The 20,382-nt window shown below is 42.9% G+C and overlaps 2 protein-coding genes across 2 annotated transcripts; one reads left to right on the forward strand and one right to left on the reverse strand.

Moving 5' to 3' along the window:
• Positions 1–6: 6 nt before the first annotated feature.
• On the forward strand, positions 7–9,561 carry abcg5 (ATP-binding cassette, sub-family G (WHITE), member 5). The gene is made up of 13 exons (XM_018766128.2): positions 7–173; positions 2,134–2,255; positions 2,837–2,973; positions 4,385–4,483; positions 4,718–4,850; positions 5,636–5,775; positions 5,999–6,128; positions 6,368–6,581; positions 7,029–7,234; positions 8,016–8,154; positions 8,426–8,611; positions 8,964–9,076; positions 9,349–9,561. Exons 1-13 carry the CDS (start codon positions 7–9, stop codon positions 9,540–9,542), a joined length of 1,980 nt encoding a protein of 659 aa, XP_018621644.1. The 3' UTR covers positions 9,543–9,561.
• A 226-nt stretch (positions 9,562–9,787) lies between these two features.
• dync2li1 (dynein, cytoplasmic 2, light intermediate chain 1) lies at positions 9,788–19,337 on the reverse strand. The gene is made up of 13 exons (XM_018766025.2): positions 19,239–19,337; positions 18,818–18,953; positions 16,544–16,578; positions 16,400–16,469; positions 16,217–16,305; positions 15,578–15,770; positions 15,377–15,445; positions 15,097–15,174; positions 14,610–14,689; positions 14,384–14,454; positions 12,271–12,368; positions 12,031–12,123; positions 9,788–10,247 (listed from the first exon to the last, which is right to left on the reverse strand). The coding sequence occupies exons 1-13, from the start codon at positions 19,250–19,252 to the stop codon at positions 10,176–10,178; spliced, it is 1,098 nt and encodes a 365-aa protein (XP_018621541.2). The 5' UTR covers positions 19,253–19,337; the 3' UTR covers positions 9,788–10,175.
• Between the last annotated feature and the right edge of the window lie 1,045 nt (positions 19,338–20,382).

The raw sequence follows: 20,382 nt of genomic DNA on the forward strand, positions 1-20,382 counted from the left end.
GTGACCATGAACGGATCCTGCTCCGTTTCAGCTGACGTACTCAAGGAAGAGGTCCGAACCAACGAGGTCTTCAACTCCGTGCCGGAGACAACGTCGTCGCAGAGCCCTGCACTCCTGCGCAGCCCTCGACCTTCTTGCCGCCTAAGTGTCAGTCAGGTGTCTTACGCTGTCAGGTAAGAGTGTCACTAAGCTTTCCTGTATTGCACTGAGTGAGAGAGATGGCAGTGTGGTTAAGGCACTTAAGAAGAAATCCGGTTTGGTTTCCGTGAACAGGCTGGGTGTTGAAAAAGTGGTACCTTATTATTCACCTCCCCACTTTTTGCAGAGTAGGCTAATGCTCTGTTACATACAGTATACAGTGGCTTCAAAAATATTCAGACCCCTCCACTTTTTCCACACTTTTTGTGTTGGAAATTTATTTCACAGTTGTTCGTTTTTTTTTTTTTATTCTTTTTGCCATTAATAGACACACAGTGACCTCGTAATGACAAATGAAAAGACACATTTTTGGGAATTTGTGAAAATTTCTAAAAAACACAAGAGCTCTCTTCTACGTAAATATTTAAAACCCGTACTATGATACCTGAAGCTGAGGTCAGATGCATCCCACTTCTTTTCATCATCTCAGAGAATACTCTAGCTTTTGATAGTAGTCCTCTTCTGGCAAATTCACTTTAGAAAAGCACACACCTGTCTTCATAAGCTCCCACAATTAACAGTGCATGGCAGAGCGAAAAAAGCAATGAAATTCAAGGAACTCTTCGAAGACCTCTATTGTAGGATTGTGTATATGCATAGATCTGGAAAGCGTAGAAAAATAACCAGTGCACTGAAGGTTTTGGGAGCACAGTGGCCTCCATCATTGTCAAATTGAAAAAGTCTGAAAACACCAACAGTCTTGCTTTAGCTATCTGTCCAGACAAATTGGGTATCTGGGCAATAAGCGCCTCAGTCAGGGAAGTGACGGGGAATCTCTAACAGAGTTTTTGAGTTCCTCTGAAAAGATGGGAAAACATGCTGGAAGAGTGACCAACTCTGCAGCACTCCATCAGTCAGGTATCTATGGTAGGATAAATAGACAGAAGTAACTCCTGAGTAAAATCATCTGACAGCCTTAAAGGAGTTTGCCAGATAGCATTTAAAGGACTCTGAGCCTATGAGGAAAAAAACATTTGGTCTGAAAGGACAAAAATTGAAGTCTTTGGCCTGACAGCCAAATGACATGTTGGTCACCTGGGTAATAGCATCCCTATGATTAAGCATGGTGGTGGCAGTATCATGCTGTGGGGGACTTCTTGGTGACAGGGACTAGGAGACTGCTCAGGATCAAGGGAAAAGTGAACAGAGCCAAATGCACAGGTCCCTGAAGAAATCCAGGACCTTTCAGTATGAGAATACATGTGAAGCACACAGCCAACAGACAACACTGGGGTGGCTTTGGAACAAGTCTCTGAATGTGCTTGAGTGGCCCTGCCATAACTCAAGAACGCCATAGAAAATCTGTGGAGAGACCTGAGGACTGCAGTTCACCTACACTCCCCATCCAGTCTGACAGCGTTTGAGAGGATCTGCGGGGAGGAAAGGGACAAACTGCCCAAATCCGTGTTTGCAAAGCTCGTAGAAGCACACCCAAGAAGACTTGCAGCTGTAATTGCTGCTAGACATACTCTTACAAAGTACTGAATAAAGGATCTTAATGTAATCAGAAATATCAGATTTTTTTAAATAAATTTGCAAAAAGTCCTAAAAACTGGATTTTTTATTTTGTCATTATGGGACATTGTGTGGCAATTGATGTAAAAAAAGAATGAGTTCAACCCATTCTGAATAAGTCTACAACAAAGTGAGGAAAAAGTGGAGGGATAATTTCTGAAGGCACTGTAACCTTTTTTTTTTTTTTTTAAACCCAAGTGTTACCTGTACTGTCTCATCATCCAGCTTTTGTCCTCTTTTCCTCTCTTCGCTAAAGCTGTTTTTCATGTCCATCATATAGTCGAATAAAATGTCACCTCAGCTGTGATATCTGTTCTAGCCATCTGTGAAAAAGTGTAGGACATCAGGTGATTTTAGATCATCAGCAATTACATCAAAGCTGATGGTGGAACGTACCTGGTTTTCTGTTTTTTTTTTCAGTGAGCGCGTAGGACCCTGGTGGGACATTCCTTCTCACAGAAAGAGATGGACACGGCAGATCCTCAGAAATGTGTCCTTTCACGTGGACAGCGGCCAGATCATGGGGATTCTGGGAAATTCTGGTGGGTGACACTCTGATGCTGAAGTTTTAGCACATTTTTTTTTATTATTTTATTATAAGGCATATCATAGGAACATCTATCCATGTGGTTTCACCAACACTTCTATGCATCCGATGCCCGATCACTCCTGCCAGAATGCTACCCCTGTGCTGTCCCTCCGTGTCTCGCTGTTTGGTGGTCCCAAGCAGTTGAGGTCCCAAATCAAAAGCATGAAGGTTTTCATTTCTGGCTCCAGCACAGTCAAATGTCCTCTTCGTCCCACTCAGAACTGCCGAATCTCTCTGAACATCCAAGCAAGGTCTCGGAACACATATTTCAGGCTCACGTCTCCCCTGATCTCCTATATGCTGCATCTACAGCATTATCTGTTTTAAAAACGCTCTTCACTGCTCCTCATGAAATGCGTACAGGTTTATATGGTGGCGAGACAAACTGACCGTACTCAAGAAACACGTGTCTGCATCTGAATGCACTTTTGTGTTGTTTCCTGAGATGCGTGTTGGTTTCTAGGAAAGTGTCGGCGAGGTGAATAAATATAAATGTAAGTCAAGTGTATGTAATTGCGTGTGTTTGTATGTCAGGATCTGGCAAGACCACTCTCCTGGATGCAATTTCAGGCCGCATTGGCAGCAAAGGTGACTTCGGAGGAGAGGTGTTCGTGAACGGGAGGAAGCTGAAGAGAAAGCAGCTCCCGGACTGCTTCTCCTACGTGCTGCAGGTATGGCGCGCTCAAACACGGACGCGGCGAACCCGTCGCGTCGTGACGCGACGCCGCGTAAACCCTTCGTTGTAACAGCAGATGCGGGATCGCTGCACGGGAGAAGACGACGGAAGGTTGAACTTTGGGCACGTCAACTTCTCGCTCGCATGTGAGGAGGAGGAGAGAGGAGAGGGTAGGGAAGGGGCAACCAGCGGCCAAGTTCACAAAGATAACGCCAATTTAGTGCGATGGGGTGGGGTCGGGAGGGGAATTAGCCAGAGCTACAGGCAGGTCCCTCCTTATCTTTCCGAGGAGTGTTCAAGTGGATCCGGTACTTAATGAAACACGGAGGGATAAACTGCGGCCCTCCAAATAATCTCTCGTTTTACTTGAGCCCGGAGATAAAATCCACTGTAGCCGCTGGAGCAGCAAACTAATCCCGTCATTTTTTCTTCATCAAGAGCTCCGGATGAAGCGGAGACGATAAACCTCTCTGACTTATTAAAAATAAAACGGAGAACATCGGAGGCCCTGTAAACTTGCAGCGCCGAAGTCGCTTTGCTCACCCATGTGGGTTTGATGGTATTGTAGGGGAGAGCTGCGGACACCTCCTTTGACACACGCACACTTTGTTTTCACACAGTGAAAAGGAGTCTCAAAATGTCAAACTCCAGCAAAACTTGACCATCAATGATTAACTCACAGCTCATCTGAAAAGGGGACAACATACTGACCAGACTTTAAACATTTTTCAGTTTGACCTCAACTTTATTGCTGTGATTTATTGTCGTGTATTGGAGTTTGAAAGGGAATGTTTACCGGAGGCAGCTGGTAGTGTAGTAGTTACAGCCGCTGCATTCGGACCGCAAGGTTGCAGGTGCGAGTCTCACCTCCAACTGCTGTACCATTGAGTAAGGTACTTACCCTAAATTGCTCCAGTAAAAATTACCCAGCTCTATAAATAGGGAAATAATTGCAGGTCGCTTAACACTGTAACGGGGGCGCGGTGGTACAGTGGGTTGGACCGGGTCCTGCTTGGGGTGCCTTGTGATGGACTGGCGTCCCGTCCTGGGTGTGTCCCCTCCCCCTCCAGCCTTGTGCCTCGTGTTGTTGGGTTGGGCTCCAGCTTGCCGCAACCCCACTCAGGACAAGCGGTTTCAGCCAGTGTGTGTGTGTGTGACATTGTAAGTTGCTTTGGCAAAAGGTATCAACTAAGTCTTAAACTGTTCACAGTAATATTTTATTTGCATGGACTAGACGATGTTAAAAGATTTTATCAATACCATTTCTTTCTTGAAAATCAGAACCAAAAATGAAGTTTAAAATATTTTTCGCCGAATGTGCAAGCATGTGCCAGATGTCTGAGAAAAGTTCAGATGTCCTTGGAGCATCTAGCCAGTAGTTCACTTACTCTGTCCCTCTACGCCAGAGTGACAACCTCCTGAGCTACCTCACGGTGGAGGAGACTCTGACCTTCACGGCTCAGCTCGCCCTGAGACGACACTCTGCCGACGCCATTCGCAAGAAGGCAAGAGGAGCAGCCGACTTCTAGCCGAAGTCGCATCTTCATACTGCCACGCTGATGGAGCAGCTCTACTCAGCCAGTTTAACAAAAGGACTTTTTCTAAACACCATTGTTTAGTTAGGGTTGTTATGCATGGAGGATGTATGGTATATGTGCGAATAGATGGGAAGATGAGTAAGGGTGAAAGGTGATGGTTATCTTGCATCGCTTGGTGACGTATGACCTCCTGATCTGCAGGTTGGGGCAGTGATGGCAGAGCTCAGTCTGACTCATGTGGCCCACAACGTCATCGGGGGCCGCATCTTTCCAGGAATCTCTGGGGGTGAGAGGAGGAGGGTGTCCATCGCCAGTCAGCTTCTTCAGGACCCCAGTGAGTGAGAGTGGGCGGATGTGCGTGCGCACACGCACACTTAGAATTAGATGTACATAAACTCACACCACTAACATGTAATTTTTACAAATTTACGTCTACGTTCCTTCGCACAAATGCCCACGGACGATTACGTACAAATCAGCAACACACACACACACACACACCGAGTTAGCGGGAGAAAACTCGTCAAACGGAAACACTAGAACTCCCACTGCAAACCCCAGAAAAGCATGGAGAAGGTGATGTGACACGTCACTGAGCACGAGAGACGGTGAGAAGGAGGGACAATGGCGGGAGCAGTAGACAGGGACCCGGAATAATGAGGGACAGGGTTATCATGTGCGGCGGATTAGGCTTTGTCCCACAGAGAGTGCTGCTGGGCCCGACGGAGGGCTCGGCCCGATTAGATGGACAATTTCCCACCTCGCGGAGGTCCACACTGATGAGGTGCTCCAATCCGCCGGCTTATCCAATCAAGCAAGACAGTATTAATTAGAAAAACACAATTAATTCCATTCTTAATTATCCCCTCCTTAATAAAAAAAAGCAATCTTAATTGTTCTAATTGGAGAATTTGAAGGCGAAGAAAACAGGCTTATCCTAAGGAGGGCGGAGGTAATTCTCAAGAGAAAGCTGACACACTTCTCGAGTCAACTTTCTTTCGGAAGAAAAGAAACCTTTCTTTTGAAATTGTACTTTTTCTGTTGCGGGCCGCTTGCCGTTTTCGGTCTGAAAACCTGTGGTGTCACTTTTATTTGTGATATTGATGAATGTCATTGCAGAGATCATTCTGCTGGATGAACCAACCACAGGCCTGGACAGCATGACGGCCAGTCAGATAGTGGTCTTGCTGGCTGAGATGGCCAAGAGAGACCGCATAGTCATAGTGACCATCCACCAGCCACGGTCTGAGCTCTTCAAGGTGGGTTTGCACAGATGCACAGTTGATACGGGCTTTTCTGCACTTCTGTTTTGTGCATGTGGTGCGTAAAAGTAATCCATCTCAAAAATGGCGTTGACGTTTCAGGCGTGAAAAACTGGGCTTCGTGCGTTTTAGCCGGTCAATCACGATGTTCTCTGAAAGTTGTGTTTGAGTACCCTGGATGTCTTTCTGGGTAACTGACTGAGCCCTGTTTGTCCAACAGGTGTTCAGTAGGATAGCCATCATGAGCCTCGGGGAGCTGGTGTTCTGCGGCGAGCCGGGGGAGATGGTGAACTTCTTCAGCGGCTGTGGTTATGAGTGCCCCGAGTACTGCAACCCGTTTGATTTCTATGGTTTGTCCCGTTCTTTCTCGCTCAACCCTCACACACATAGACACACATTGCCCCCGTTGCCCTTTCTCTGTTGAGTTTCAAAGAAACCTAGAAATTCTTAGTCAACGCAAGCTAATACAATTCATATGGCACAAGGGGGTACAAACATGACCAGTCATTAACCAGCCTGGAAGGAGAAAATGAAGAAAAATGATATGTGAAGCAGCTCAACGCACTGAACTGGGATGTTGTGTGGACAGTGGACCTGACATCGGTGGACACGCGGTGCAATGAAAGGGAGGCCATCACCTGCAACCGCATGCATGGCATCTTATCAACCTACCAACGTTCCGGCATCTACCAGAGCATGATGGATCGGATCCAACAGAGCTGCCAGCTTGCAGACAAGCCCAACATTCCCTTCAAGAGCAAAGAGTCGCCCGGCAACCTGGAAAAGCTCAGAGTCCTCTTCAGGTGAGCCCCCGAGCAGAGCTGCAAGACTCTTCGCTCTCCTACCTACTTGAACACAGCAACACTGCTTTCCTTTTCTCTTCAAGTGTAATGAAGTGCAATCTTTCCTGTTTTTCTAAAGTGATGCCATTGCATTTGAACAGTTTATATCAGTGGGGTTGTTCTGACAAAATTCTGTACCTTCTCAAGGCCACAGGATATATTGGAAATTTACCCAGGGCATACAGCTGATTTACAATCCCAAGCCAAAGAAAACATGAAGCCAAAGTAAAGCCAAATAAGTGATACGTATATGAACTATGAAAGCTGCCTTGGACAACAAAATATTTTTAAGAGCGTCACCCTTCCGTTTAGCTGAACGAGGGTGGAAATTTAATGCTGGTCCCTGTACTATAGTTTTTCAAAGTATTGGTACATCCTTTTTACTTGTCCCTGACTATGTTACTGCAGAAGGACGATGAAGAACCTCTCCAGGGACCGAATGGGTGTCCTCATGCGTCTGTCCCAGAACCTCATCTATGGCTTCTTCGTGGCCTTCTTTGTCATGAAACTGGACAACAACGTCATCAAAGGTGCCATTCAGGACCGCATTGGCATCATCTATCAGTCCATGGGTGCTTCGCCCTATACAGGCATGCTGAACGCTGTGGCCTTGTGTGAGTTCTGAGGGTTGTGGGTTGGCCGACAAAGGGCACTGCATATGACCAAGTGTAAACTCGAATTGAGTACCTCCTCAGTGGATCTGTTTCATTTTGCAGTTAAATACATGCTTAACATTTATGAAGATCAACAGCAAAGTTCACGCCTTTAAATTAACACTATTGTCTTACTGTAGTCTCAAACCCAAGACATCTCAGCCCAAAAGATGTCACAGACCGAGATTCAGATGATCATTTCCTATTACCCCCAAAGGCCGACCTGATTTCTTCATAGTGGAAAATGAATTGCAAAAGCAGTGACATGTACACCTGCTGCTTTATAGCTTTAATTTTGAGAGCCAGGCAGTGGGATAAGCACAGAGAGGATGTGTGGAGAATTAAGATAAGGGTGAGATGTAAAAAGTTTTCACTGAACATTTGAACGGGCCAAGGCCATTAAACACAGGCCTCGAACACTTTGATCTCAGACCCTTGATCTTGTGCAGCCCCTAAAGACTATCTGAGCACCTTAAGAACTTTCTCCAAGTTCATCTAGACATACAGTACCAGTCAAAAGTGCAATTACACTTTTTCTTTTCAGTGATGATGCTGGTAATTACCTACCAATGTAGGTAAATACGGTGCTAGAAGGAACTAGCAACCAAGGCTCCAAAGTTTCCAGGTTTGAGTCTCATGAGGGATTCTGCTGTAGCATTTCTAATGGATACTAAAGTATTTGTTAAACATGCAGTGAATAAAGGAGTCTTCCTCAGATGGTTCTCCACTCTTGTTCCTCCAGTTCCTCCTCTGAGGGCTATCAGTGACCAGGAGAGCAAGGATGGGCTCTACCACAAGTGGCAGATGTTCCTGGCCTACATCTTTCACATCCTGCCCTTCAGTATTATCAGCGTATTCATCTTCTCCTCCTTCCTCTACTGGTGGGCTTTCCTGGCTTCTCAAAAGTTGTTTGAGTACTGGACGTTTGACTTTGTAGCTCCTGAACACACACACACACACCGTGTCTGAGATTTAGGTCTTTGAGCATTACCTTTAAAGCCAGCTCTCCTCCATTGCATTTTTATGGTCCTGTTCGTTTTTTCCCCCAACTCTTCCTGCTGATAGTTTTCTGAAAAAACAATACATTGCCACATTTTTAGATTTAAGCCAAATATAATGAATACGCTGCATGTATGTGCTCGTGCTTTTCAGGACTGTGGGCATGTACCCGGATGTCCTGCGGTTCCTCTGCTTCTCTGCGGTGGTCCTCGTACCCCATATAATTGGGGAGCTCCTCACCCTGGTGCTGCTGGGGGTAGTGCAGAACCCCAACATGGTCAACAGCGGTGTGGCCCTGCTTAACGTGGCAGGTATCCTGGTGGGCTCTGGCTTTCTCAGGTGGGCTGGCATCCTCAATCATTCTATGAATCCATTCTTCACTACATTCAACTTGAGATTTCACCCAAGTGGTTTACTAACTGTACTTTTTAAATTAACATACACAAGATGCAAAACAACCGATGTAAAATAATTAAAAACAATACATTTTCTGGCCTATATTTAAAAAAAAAAAAAAAAAACCGTTCACTAGACTGGATTGTTAATTTATGGGAATTTTGGTCTGTATTTTACCTTGTTGAGAATGATCTCTGTCACAGCTCTGGTTAAAATGAGTTTCTGTGCCATTAAATTTTCTGCTCTGAGCTCTTTGACACCTTCTTAGTTCTTACGACACCTGTTCCCTCTTCAGGAGCACCCAGCAAATGCCCCTAGTCTTCCAGTGGCTCAGCTACCTCACGTTCCAGAAATATGGCTGCGAGCTCCTCATTGTCACAGAGTTCTACGGCCACAACTTCACCTGTGGTAAAACGTCCTCTTTCCGATTCCCCCTCGTTGGCGAAAACAATCCACCGAAAAAGTATATCCGACCTTTATTCTCCCCAAGAAAAGGTCAAAGTTTCAGACAATTGTGAGGTCTAGCTTAGTCAGGATATTGGTATAAGTACACTTCATTCACTAAGGGTTACAGAGGACAGCAGACTGAGTATAAATGGTCCAAAGGACACTGAGAACAGTTGCTGATCACTGCATTGGTTGGCCATTGGTAGTCATTTCTGTGTACTGCTCCCCTGCAGATCTCTCAGACACCTTGCCCGGGAACACCAACCTATGCACGATATTCGATGGGAACGCCGTCATTGAGCAGGGCTACCCGGGTGCCTTGTCCCGCTACATGCTGGATTTCCTCATGCTTTATGCCTTCCTGCCTGCCCTGGTGGTGCTGGGTATCATCAGTTTCAAGATTCGTGACCGCCTCATTTGCCGTTGATGACAATGTTGTTGGGCGAGCGAGCCTTCACTTAGCAGAGATGCAAATACAAAACTGTCACCAGAGAACTAGAATATGCAAAATTCCAAATAGATTTTTCATATGAAAAGGTTGCGATGCAACAGTCATTTTTCTCAGAAATACCACTCTTAGTTAGCATCAGTACTGTATACTTGCATTAGAAGTACAAGCATGTTATGATTAACATAAGCTCTAAAAATGAAACTACATTTTAATGAACGCTGCAATTATTTTTGCTTGGCATGTTTTGCAACTTTTTTTACTGTATAGAGCTTTGAATAGTAATTTATTTTAGAGGTGGTTTTTTTATGACCCTATAACTCTTTTACAATAACACATGGTTCATTTGAGTTGCCCTTTAACCTGTGATGCCTTGCACCAGTGTGCCAATTGAAATTAATCTCCCTGAAGACAAAAATACTTAGACAATTTTGATACATCTTTTCAACATGTTCAAACTATAAGAAGTTTTTAACCTTACATTATACAGTATTATGAATGACCAATATTATTGAATGAGTTCATTTTGTGCCCAGTTTTTGATGGTGTCCTCTGCTCTCTGATGTCGGTCTTCTGGTCTCCCTGTGAGCTCCACCAGCTCTGAACCAAACCTTAGCTCTTCTGGGACTCAAAATCTATGCCCTTCCATGACTTTGAAGCATTTTTCTTGTACTGTTCCAGCTCCTTTATGGAAAAAGAAAAATCAGTTTCAGTATTTGCCCTAAGGGCTGCTGGGTTTTATTACTGTCTATGCAAAAGTAATTAAAGCAAACATTTGCAAATAAGGAGTTCAAATACATTCACTGTCAAATCAGGACAAAAGTCAGCGCTTCAATGTTCCTTGTGAACTTTGGTTTGAAAATAATTTTCCAGCTCACAATCTGCTTAAAATTATGCACTAGTGACTGAAATTAAAGCAGGTGTAAGGCTGGAACGTTTGAAGAAAGAATAAAATCATTACAGTGACACCAAGGAAACAGGTTACAGAAGGTCACAGAACCTGTTTGTGTCTATGGCTCCTATAAACAGAGGGTACTAGAGGACACAAAAGTTATTCAAGTTTTCCTTAGGAAAACAGTCAGCAAAAGCAATATGAATCTGTTCTATAGTACATATCTGTATTCTGTTGTGTACACTAAAAAAAAAAAAACACTGACATTACTGTTGCAGTTGAAATTCACTCTCTGCTTGCCCTTGTCAGGCTTGTGGTGCTTTAAAGCCTATCTTAGGATCACTGGGCACAGGGACACCCTGGATGGAGCACCAGTCCATTACACGGTAGCCACACAGTACGGGCAACTTAGTTTTACAAATTCACATGAACTGCAGGGCTATGAGTAGGGGGTGCAGCGGGTTTGGCGTCCTGTCCTGGGTGCGTCCCCTTGCTCCCTGCAACCCTGCTCGGGACAAGTGGTTCTAGTCTGTGCGCACGTGTGCGGCTATGGACTATTGGAGGAAACAAAAGCAGATGAGGGAAGAACATGCAAACTCCGCACACGCTGAGTTGTAGTTGAACTTTCATCCTAACGGCTCAGGGGCTGTGAGGTGGCAGTGCTACCCACTGCATCACCATACTGCCCAGCCATGAAATTTAAAGACTTAAAATGCTAGTAGGTAGGAAATGAGTGGCATGGTGGCACAATGAGTAGTGCTGCTGTCTCCCAGCGCCTGGGTGGTGCAGGAGGCTATGGGTTCGATTCCCTGCTCAGTTGGTACGGAGTTTGCATGTTGTCTATGTGGGTTTACTCCCACACTGCAAAGACACCCTATTCAGGTTCACTCACAGTGTGTGAGTGACAGAGACCCTGTGTTCTACTGATGTATGGATGAGTGACCCAATGTAAGCCACCTTGATGAATAAGGGATATAACACTACATAGAGTTCATTGGAAGTCACTTTAGAGAAAAGCTGTACCTGTAAATAAGGGGTAGCTGGTAGAGTAGTGGTTAGTGCTACTGCCCTTGGATCCAAAGCTTACAGGTTCAAACCCTAACCTCTGGCTGTAGTGACCTTGAATACCTACCCTACATTGCTCCAGTAAAAATTACCCAGCTGTCTGGAGAATTTAAGTTAGCTAAACCCCTGCACCTTTTCTGAAGCCAGGTCACGGTAAGCTGGAGCCTAGCCCAGAAGCATGGGGGCCAGGGACGCACTCAAGTTGGGACAATAGTCCAGCGCAAGACTGAGGAGGGAGGCACAGGCCAAACCTGCTGTGCCACCAGCTCCCTCCTACTGACTGACAGATCTATAAAAAAAGGTTAATAACCTTGGGGAAAACTGCTTTTCCTCTTCACACCCCATCTAGTGGCTAAAATGTGCATTTCCACAGGGTACATATACTACATTTACATGAGAAGGAAAAGCTTTGATTCCAATTAGTTAAATGAGTTATTCTAGCAAGAACAGACTTTAGTCCAGTTTCTACCCCTTTATCTGAGATAAACAGACTCGGGTCTCCTTACATACCTGGTCTTTCTGTGCTCTCATGGAGTCAATCTGAGCCTCACTATACTGAGGATCTTTAGCTGGGTCCTTCAGCTCTTTGAGGTCACTGGTGCTCTGCAGGAAGATGAAATTGCAGGGAATTTAAGCATCTGATAATTAAAACTTGAATTTACTTGATAAAACACTGCATTTGCAGCATAAATACTGACTTTTGAAGCACACAAGCATTTTGTGTTTGAGTCTATGAATGTAAAGAGTTACCTCGGGAGGAAAAACTCTTTCAAAAACTTTTTTCCACAGGTCCAAAGGATTTCTGGCATGAAGAGTCCCAATGTCAACATCTGTTATCGGTGGAGAACCTAAGTACAGTTTAAAAAAAAGACAGCAACAATGTATTTCATTTAATAAACTTTGATAAAAATGTGATTTAACACTGGACGATGCTTATAAAAGACAATGGAATCAAAATAAAAATTTCCAGCAGGAAAGATGTGTTTCGATTTGAATGATCATAGCGCTATCTATCCTCGCTATCTGTGTGTTCAGCGTTCACAGGTTCGCTCATTCACCTGAAATAAAGCTTAACCCATTTTTCGCCATTGATGGGCACCTCATGGCTGTTCACTGCCATGCACAGCAGGGGGGGGGGAGAGAAAAAAAAAAAAAAAAAACATTGAGATGCCTACCGTGCAATGTTGCAGATGGGCTCCAGCGAGGAGAGGCTTTTCGCTGTTCTCATGACTTTCATGTTAAAACGTGTTTTCTCGAACATTTTCGAATCCACTTTTTCACAGTACTACGCTTTTTTTTGCTTATTTTTTAATTAATAATGGCATCAAGTGGAGTGCAAGTGAAAGTGTGTTGGCAAGTGTGCCCAAGCGAAAAAGGATGCAATGAGCTACATTGATAAAATACGATAAATAAAATAAACGTCGTCGTGGTAAGTGCATAGCATCCGTAGGCTGTGAATTTGGTGTTGATGGATCCGCAGTTCAGTCAATCCACCATAAGAAAGAAGATATTCATAGAGCTGTGCATGAAATGGCACAAGAAAGTGCAAAAGTGGTTTGCGATGAGGCAACGCACAACTCTATTACAAAGGAAACAGTGTATAAAATACATTTATAAAATCCACAATACAGTAAGTGGTGTTTTGCAAAAGTATATGGTGAACAGGGTGCCACAGGAACCTAAGCCCCCTTTTTCCCCCATAGGGTTAATAGTTCCGTATTCGTATTTTCTGTATTCACGGGGTTTTCTAGGAACGTAACTCCCAAGAATAGCGACAATTAAGTGTACGTTACGCAGTAGACTTGAATCCCTGGTTGGACTAATGGGAACTATTCTGAAGTGGTGTTCCTATTCGTCTAATTACTAACAGGTTGTGCTAAAATCTGATGACCGTTGTTCTTGTTTACGTTTTAATACGGTGTACCCCAAGGTTCTGTGCTAGGTCCATTCTTGTTTTCACTGTACATGCTACCATTGGGTGATATTTGTAAACGTAATGTGAGTTTTCACTCATACTCAGTTATGTCTCTTTAAACCTCATGACAAATTACATGAGGTACTGATGTACATGATTTACTGATATAAAATTGTGGATTAGTAATTTTTTAATCTATCAATGCCAGTAAACCAGTGGTACTTGAGGTGCTGCAACCCTTGTCAGAATTAGATCAGTCTTTCACTCACACATTTGCGTTTCAAGCGTATGGAATCAAACATCTGAGTGTTTTATTGGACATAAATTTGTCATTTTTGTCTCATGTTGCAACACTGACTAGGTCCTGCTTTCTTCAGCTGAGACATATAGCTAAATTAAGGCCATTTTCATCTAGGCAAGATGCTGGAAAACTGGTTCATATCTTTTGAGCAGGACAGGCTACTGTAATGCTCTCTTATCGGGCTGTCCATACCAGACTGTTTCCAGGTTACAGTTAATACAGAATGCTGCTGCCAGAATTGTCACAAGAAGTATGACCATAAAACATCAGTTCTTGAATCACTGCATTGACTTCCAGTTAAGTTTAGAACAGACTATAAAAATCTAACTCTTGATGTATAAAGCATTAAATAGCTTTGTTTCCCTTTCCTCTATGGCCAGTTGCCTTACTTCATAGCTTTAATACCTAATACAGTTCTTGTAGTAATTTAATGTATAACTAACCTATTACTTGTTATTGTCTTCTGATCCTTTGTTCAGTGATCTGTGTCACTGCATGAGAAGAGCACTCTTAAAAAAATACATTGAATCAAATTTTTGCCCCAAACACCACCTTAGACTAAATAATATACTTCCATCATTTTGATTATATAAAACACATACAAGAACATTTTCAGATTTCAGAGCATTAAGTACGAGGAGACTCACCAATCTGACTGAAGGAGTCCATTCCAGTCGGAATTATCAGGGGCTTACTAGGGTCAACGGACACAGTCTTCCTGATCAAAACAAGAAAGGGGAAAAGCTGTTTGTTGGAAAGTGAAAACATTTTAACATGTTCTTGAGGACTATAGGGACCACATGGGCACACTTACCCAGATGCTCAGGAAACTGAAAGGATCTGAAAACCAAAGTAAACAATAAGACTTCTTACCCTCTCTCCATTCCAAAGGCCAGATGAGTGACCAAACCCCTGGTCTTTGCCATCAGATTCTCTGACTTAGTGCTGGTGAACTGCAGAAAAACACAGGGAAACATTCTGCAGATGTACACAGGGGAAAATGCAACATACGCCTGTTTAAGAGTTGGCAAAACGGAAGATTCACAAAATATCTCACAGTATGGCCAAAATAGTAACTAAAATAGTAACATGAAAATTCAGTGATGTGTCTGAGCCTTGACAAATGATAAAGGACCAACAGTAAAATGTATTTCAATTGAACACGATTTAAATTTGTAGTGAAAGAACAATGAGACGCTTGATGAACCACGATAATGTAAAACCCTGGAGCTCAGTTTTGCCAAGGATTTCTTTAAATCACCATAGATTTTCACGTTTTACAAAATACATTTCACAAGTTACTATGGGCGCAAACCTGAGAAAGTCTGACAACATTCCAAACAATTTTTCGGATTCTTACGATTAAAGATGCTCCATAATAATGAGCAAGGAATCGCAGGGTCTTGGAGATCACCTTCTTTTTCTCAGAGTCAAAGTCCTTTACAAAAAAGAATAAGCAGGTAAAGACATGTCTTTTCAGAATATTACCAAGCAGTTGCACTGATATTACTACATTGTACAGACAAATAAAGCATATCGCATAAGGCAGGTCTACTGAAAACACATTCTTGTAGAGAATAATTACTCAAAACCTTAGGAAAAGACTGCAAATAAACAGGCCAAGAGGGCCAGTATTTTACCTGAAAAATGTCAAATTTGCTGCCAATGATGAGCAATGGAACTGGGAACGGATTTATGAGTTCACGGTCCTGTGGGAATTCAAATTACTCGAGTTTCAGCTGCATTAGAATGCACCAAATATTGAGTTTAACTACAGAGCTCCTTTCTAGATTAATAAACCTCTGTTGCTGCATTAGGAAGACGTTCTCCCTCCCTCTCACCGGATGGTCCTTGTGGAGGATGCGTGGGGCTCTGTTTGGTGCAGGTGGCTTGCCAGACTTGGACTCGCCTGTCCTCTGCAGGTCAGAAAATACTTGGTCCACTTTGGCCCGGGTGACCTGCAGCAGTCGCTCTGCGGTTCCAAACAGCACGCTGGGCTTGGACAGATCCAGAACCAGCACCACTGACAGGGCACTGTAGAGACAGATCACACTGCCTCAGCCCTAAGCTTCACTGACCCAGTGTGTATTGTGTCTCAACATTTTAGCCTCCTACATCAAGGTTAGTGAACCTCTGGTCCTGAAAGAGAAATCTAGAAGATTTTCCTACTTTTCGTATACCTGGAAGAACTCACAAAAGTTAAATGTGTTCAGTCAAGACAGTAAGTGGAACCATAAGCCTGTTTTATTCAAAAACCTCATATATTTGGCACATCCAGCACCACAGTTGCACAGCTACACAGTGGATATATACACACACACACACACACACACACACACACACACACACACACACATTTTCAGAACCGCTCATCCCATACGGGGTCACATAACAAACGGTAATTATTTTGCCTAACAGCCACAGACAAAGTTAATTATGAATGATGTGAATGGTTAATAAGTGGAAGTGGCAGCACAGACCCCACGTTTTGTACTGTGATTGGGATCTGGATGAGGTCTGACAAGGAGGTCCCACCTCCCAGCTCCCAGAAGTGAGCAATGTCCTTGGGCTGGCAACAAGGAGGACATTAAAGTCAGCTACGTCACAATATTGATGCTAATATTATCATATCAGGGTAAGAGAGACGAGAAGTTCCCTCCTACCGTGTTGTGTCCACGTGCTCTTCTTCCAAAGGTGTACTCTAACGCTAGTGTCGACTTGGGTGTCTCATCCCTGCCAAAAGGCATATTTCTTTCACTCTCCATTTACTTAGAAACAATGACTGTTCTCATTTTGTCTAGACTTACCTGTCAAGACATCGTAGCACAATTGTTGTCTTTCCCTGAGGAAAATCAAGGAAAGGGTTATACAGTGTCTCCATCTTTCCTGAAACAGTTACTCGTGGCATTTATTGATGTATAACGTGTACAAAAATGTATAACGCCACTGAACGTATAGTACAATGCTTTCCAAACCTTTTGCTTAACAGCCCTCATTCTCCTCTTCATTTCTTTTTGGGCAAGAATTATTAAACTTCATTTAACTGATGCTTTTGTCCAAGATGAATTACAGTGTTAGATAATCTTTTTTACAGCAGGGTAGTCTTAATGTATCAACTCGGGATAAGTACCTAAATCAGCAGTTAGGGTCAGGAAAGGAATGGGTTTATGGTTAGGGTTAGGAAATAAATCTTTGAAGTAAGTAAATCGCAATTACAAACATCTGTACAATCCAATTCAAATGGGTTATGTTTACAGAAAGACAGAAGATGCCTTCAACCCACAGTCTGTTTCCAACTGTTAAACATGGTAGGGGATATATAATGGAACAGGCAGATGTCTAAAGTGAGACAAGAGGTCCAACGATTGTGCTATTTCACCATATAATAGCCAAGGAACAAGGACATTTTTAGAAGACCCGGTGCACCGTATGTTTGCAGACACTCCTCTCTCATGTTGTTCTCATATTCCAGGATGATTATGCGTTTCATGAACACCAGGATGACGTCTAATGCATTACAAGGCCTCCACAGTCACCAGATCTAATCATCACTGAATAGGAAGTTATCCCTCAAAGAATTTGAGGCTTTTCTTGTTGAAGAAATATCCCACTACATACAGTTCAGGACTTGTATGACAGCATTCCAAGGAGGACTGAAAATGTTCTGAAGACAAAGGGTGGCCCTACTGTTTCTTTATTGGGTTCTTGGCATAAATATATTGTTATGTGTTTGTTATTTTTTCTCCCCTGAAATGGCAAAGGCAGGTTGTAGAATGCCAAAGAGCAGAAGCCAGCCTCTGGGACTTGGACTCCCAGAGGTATGTTTTTCTCCATATCCTTACCAGGGAGTTTTTTGTTTTCCTTTCCTCAGTTGCCAGATGACTTTTACACACACACGGGCTGAAACCGCTTGTCACGAGCAGGGCCGTGGCAAACTGGGGCCTAACCCAACAACACAGGGCATAGGGCTGGAGGGGGAGGGGGACACACCCAGGACAGGACACCAGTCCATCGCAAGGAACCCCAACCGGGACTCAAACCCCAGACCCACCAGAGAGTGGGACCCAGCCAAAGCCAGATGACTGACTTCAGTGTAATTCACTACCAACTGCCTTTTTTTAAAGTCTTTTCCACTGTGCTAAGTTACTTAGTGATAAAAATTATGAAATATGTACTGAATTGTTACACATTTATTTCTCTTCTTGAAAGATTGTGTTGGTTGGAACACTATGTCATTGTGAACTTTCATCCGCTGTATCTTGCAATCTTGTAAGCACAGCTTCAGTTCAGTTTAGATCACCTTCTTTTACACAGTGACACAGAACACTGAACAAAAGCATAAGACAAACAGATAGTTGGGTACAAAAGAAGGGGGGGGACCTCTGGGGGTCCGGGTGCCAGTAGCTGCCCGCCCCTCCGGGGTATTCTAGATTTAGAAAAAGACTTTTAAAGCTTTACTTTGTACAACCTATTCATCTAAGTCGCCTTGGACAAAGATGCCAGTTAAATAAACAAACACTATGCCAGACATTGCACTGTCCTCTAGCTTAAGGTTACTTGGGTCAGTTGGCAGTGTAGTGGTTACAGTTGCTGCGTTTGGACCCAAAGGTTGCAGGTTCAATTCCCAGCTGCAGTAGCATTCAATAAGGTACTTACCCTAAATTGCTCTAGTAAAGTTACCCAGCTGTATAAATTGGTAAATAATTGTAAGTTAAGTAACTATAATAATAATTGTAACCTTAACATTATAGTCGCTTTGGAGAAAAGCATCAGATAAATGAATAAATGCAGTAGTACCATTCAATGAGGTACAAAAAATTGCTGCAAAAAATTACCCAGCTGTATAAATCACGGGTAAAATGATTCAAGTTGGAGAAAAAGTGTCAGCTAAATGAATGTACTGAGCTAATAATGCATTTGAAACTTGAAAATTTGTACACTATGTGTTGAATTATTAAATAAATAAATAAATTTTTAAAAAAAAATGGATTAACAGAAGTAACTGACAGTTGAGCTTCTCAAAGTTTTATCCCCCACGTTAGAGGCACGCGCCGTGCGAAGCTGTGATTGCGAGCGCTCACCCCTGCCTTGCTGCCCATGAAGAAGAGCGTCCTCTCGCACACTGCCGACGGATCCGCGCGCGGCTCCGCGAGACCCTCGCTCACCTCGCGCTCCCGCGCGCGCACCTCCGCGGCGGCCAACTCCCACAGCGCGTCGCTGCCCGAAACAGCGAGAGACAAAGTGAGTCAGTGTAAACAACGACGGGTTTCGGGCACCAAATACTAGCAATAGCATGATGAACAAAAAGATACGCGAACCAGCTCGCGGACCCAACAGGTGTGCAGTATTTCCTAGTCAGACCGCTTACGTCACAGATAGATAGAGTCTCTTCTTGCAACGCGAAAAAATAAACACAACCGCAGACAGCTAGGTATTAGCGATCTGGTTACACACCACTCGCCAAACTATTAGTCTAAAACTGCTATTGATTTCAGTTTCAACCTTATCTTTGGCATCCTCTTCTGTCAAATGATCATTTTTCCAGCCTTTTCCAACCTACAGTTTTCTTCGAACAGGATCCACTGAAGCCATGTTTGTAAACGTCACGACTAGCAACGGCGCATGAATATGACGTCATTACGCGGACAGCGAGGTGCTGTGTTTGAATGACCACGTGGAAGTCTGGTTAAAAAATACACGTGAAGTATACAGTATTTCAGAACTGTGTGTTTTTGCATTTTACTGCACCTAATGGCTGAAAGAGGAACTGAAGGGACAGAAGTTTTACAAAATAGGATGGTGAAAAAACACTATTAAAAAACACAAACTCACATTTATATACATGCATGTAAATGTAAATAAACTTGGAAATGTTCGTATCTTCAATTCATAAGTCATGGTATGTTCATAACACGAGGTAAAAGTGTATTTCTTAATTTCTTATTGAGAAAAAATAATAGGCTCCTGGACAAAATGTCAAAAATTTAATGAAAATACCAAAGGAATTTTACTGACAGTGATGAAATGTTCATATTTTGTAGCATTTGTGACAAAAAATAATAGTCATTCATTGACAATAACTGCTTGTTCAATCCAGCTGAATTGTGTATACAGTAGTTATCACGGCAAATATAAAATGTTACCCTGCAAAAGAAATTTATGTTTTTATACAAACACCTGTTTGAGAAATGCGTTCTCTATCTAGCACGGACTTATTTCTTGATTTCTATCTTTTCTCCTGCCTCATGCTCAACATAGAATCACATCAAATTGCATTTTTGTGAATGTTTCTAACTAAACTAACATTGTGCTCATTAGCTAGAATAAATTAAAAAATATCCAAATTCATTAAATGTATTAGCCAGCTTGTTTAGGATTTTTTAATGGCTTAATTCTTCCTTCATTGCATACCCATCAGAAAAAACTACACTGTACTTTAATAAAGGCCTACTGTAGTCTCTGTTCAAAATATTGAACAAAACTGTAATAGATTGTCTTCAGCTTGCAGCTGATGATAAGAAATTAAATCTGAGAGAAATATATCTGGATCATGCTTAAATAATGATTTTTTTGACTGGAAACCATTGATATTTATGAGTTGCTATCAAATATTAATCTAAATAAGAAAGAACAAAGTTTATTTTTT

The sequence above is a fragment of the Scleropages formosus genome, chromosome 8, assembly GCF_900964775.1.
Source record: "Scleropages formosus chromosome 8, fSclFor1.1, whole genome shotgun sequence".
Classification (NCBI taxonomy): Eukaryota; Metazoa; Chordata; class Actinopteri; order Osteoglossiformes; family Osteoglossidae; genus Scleropages; species Scleropages formosus.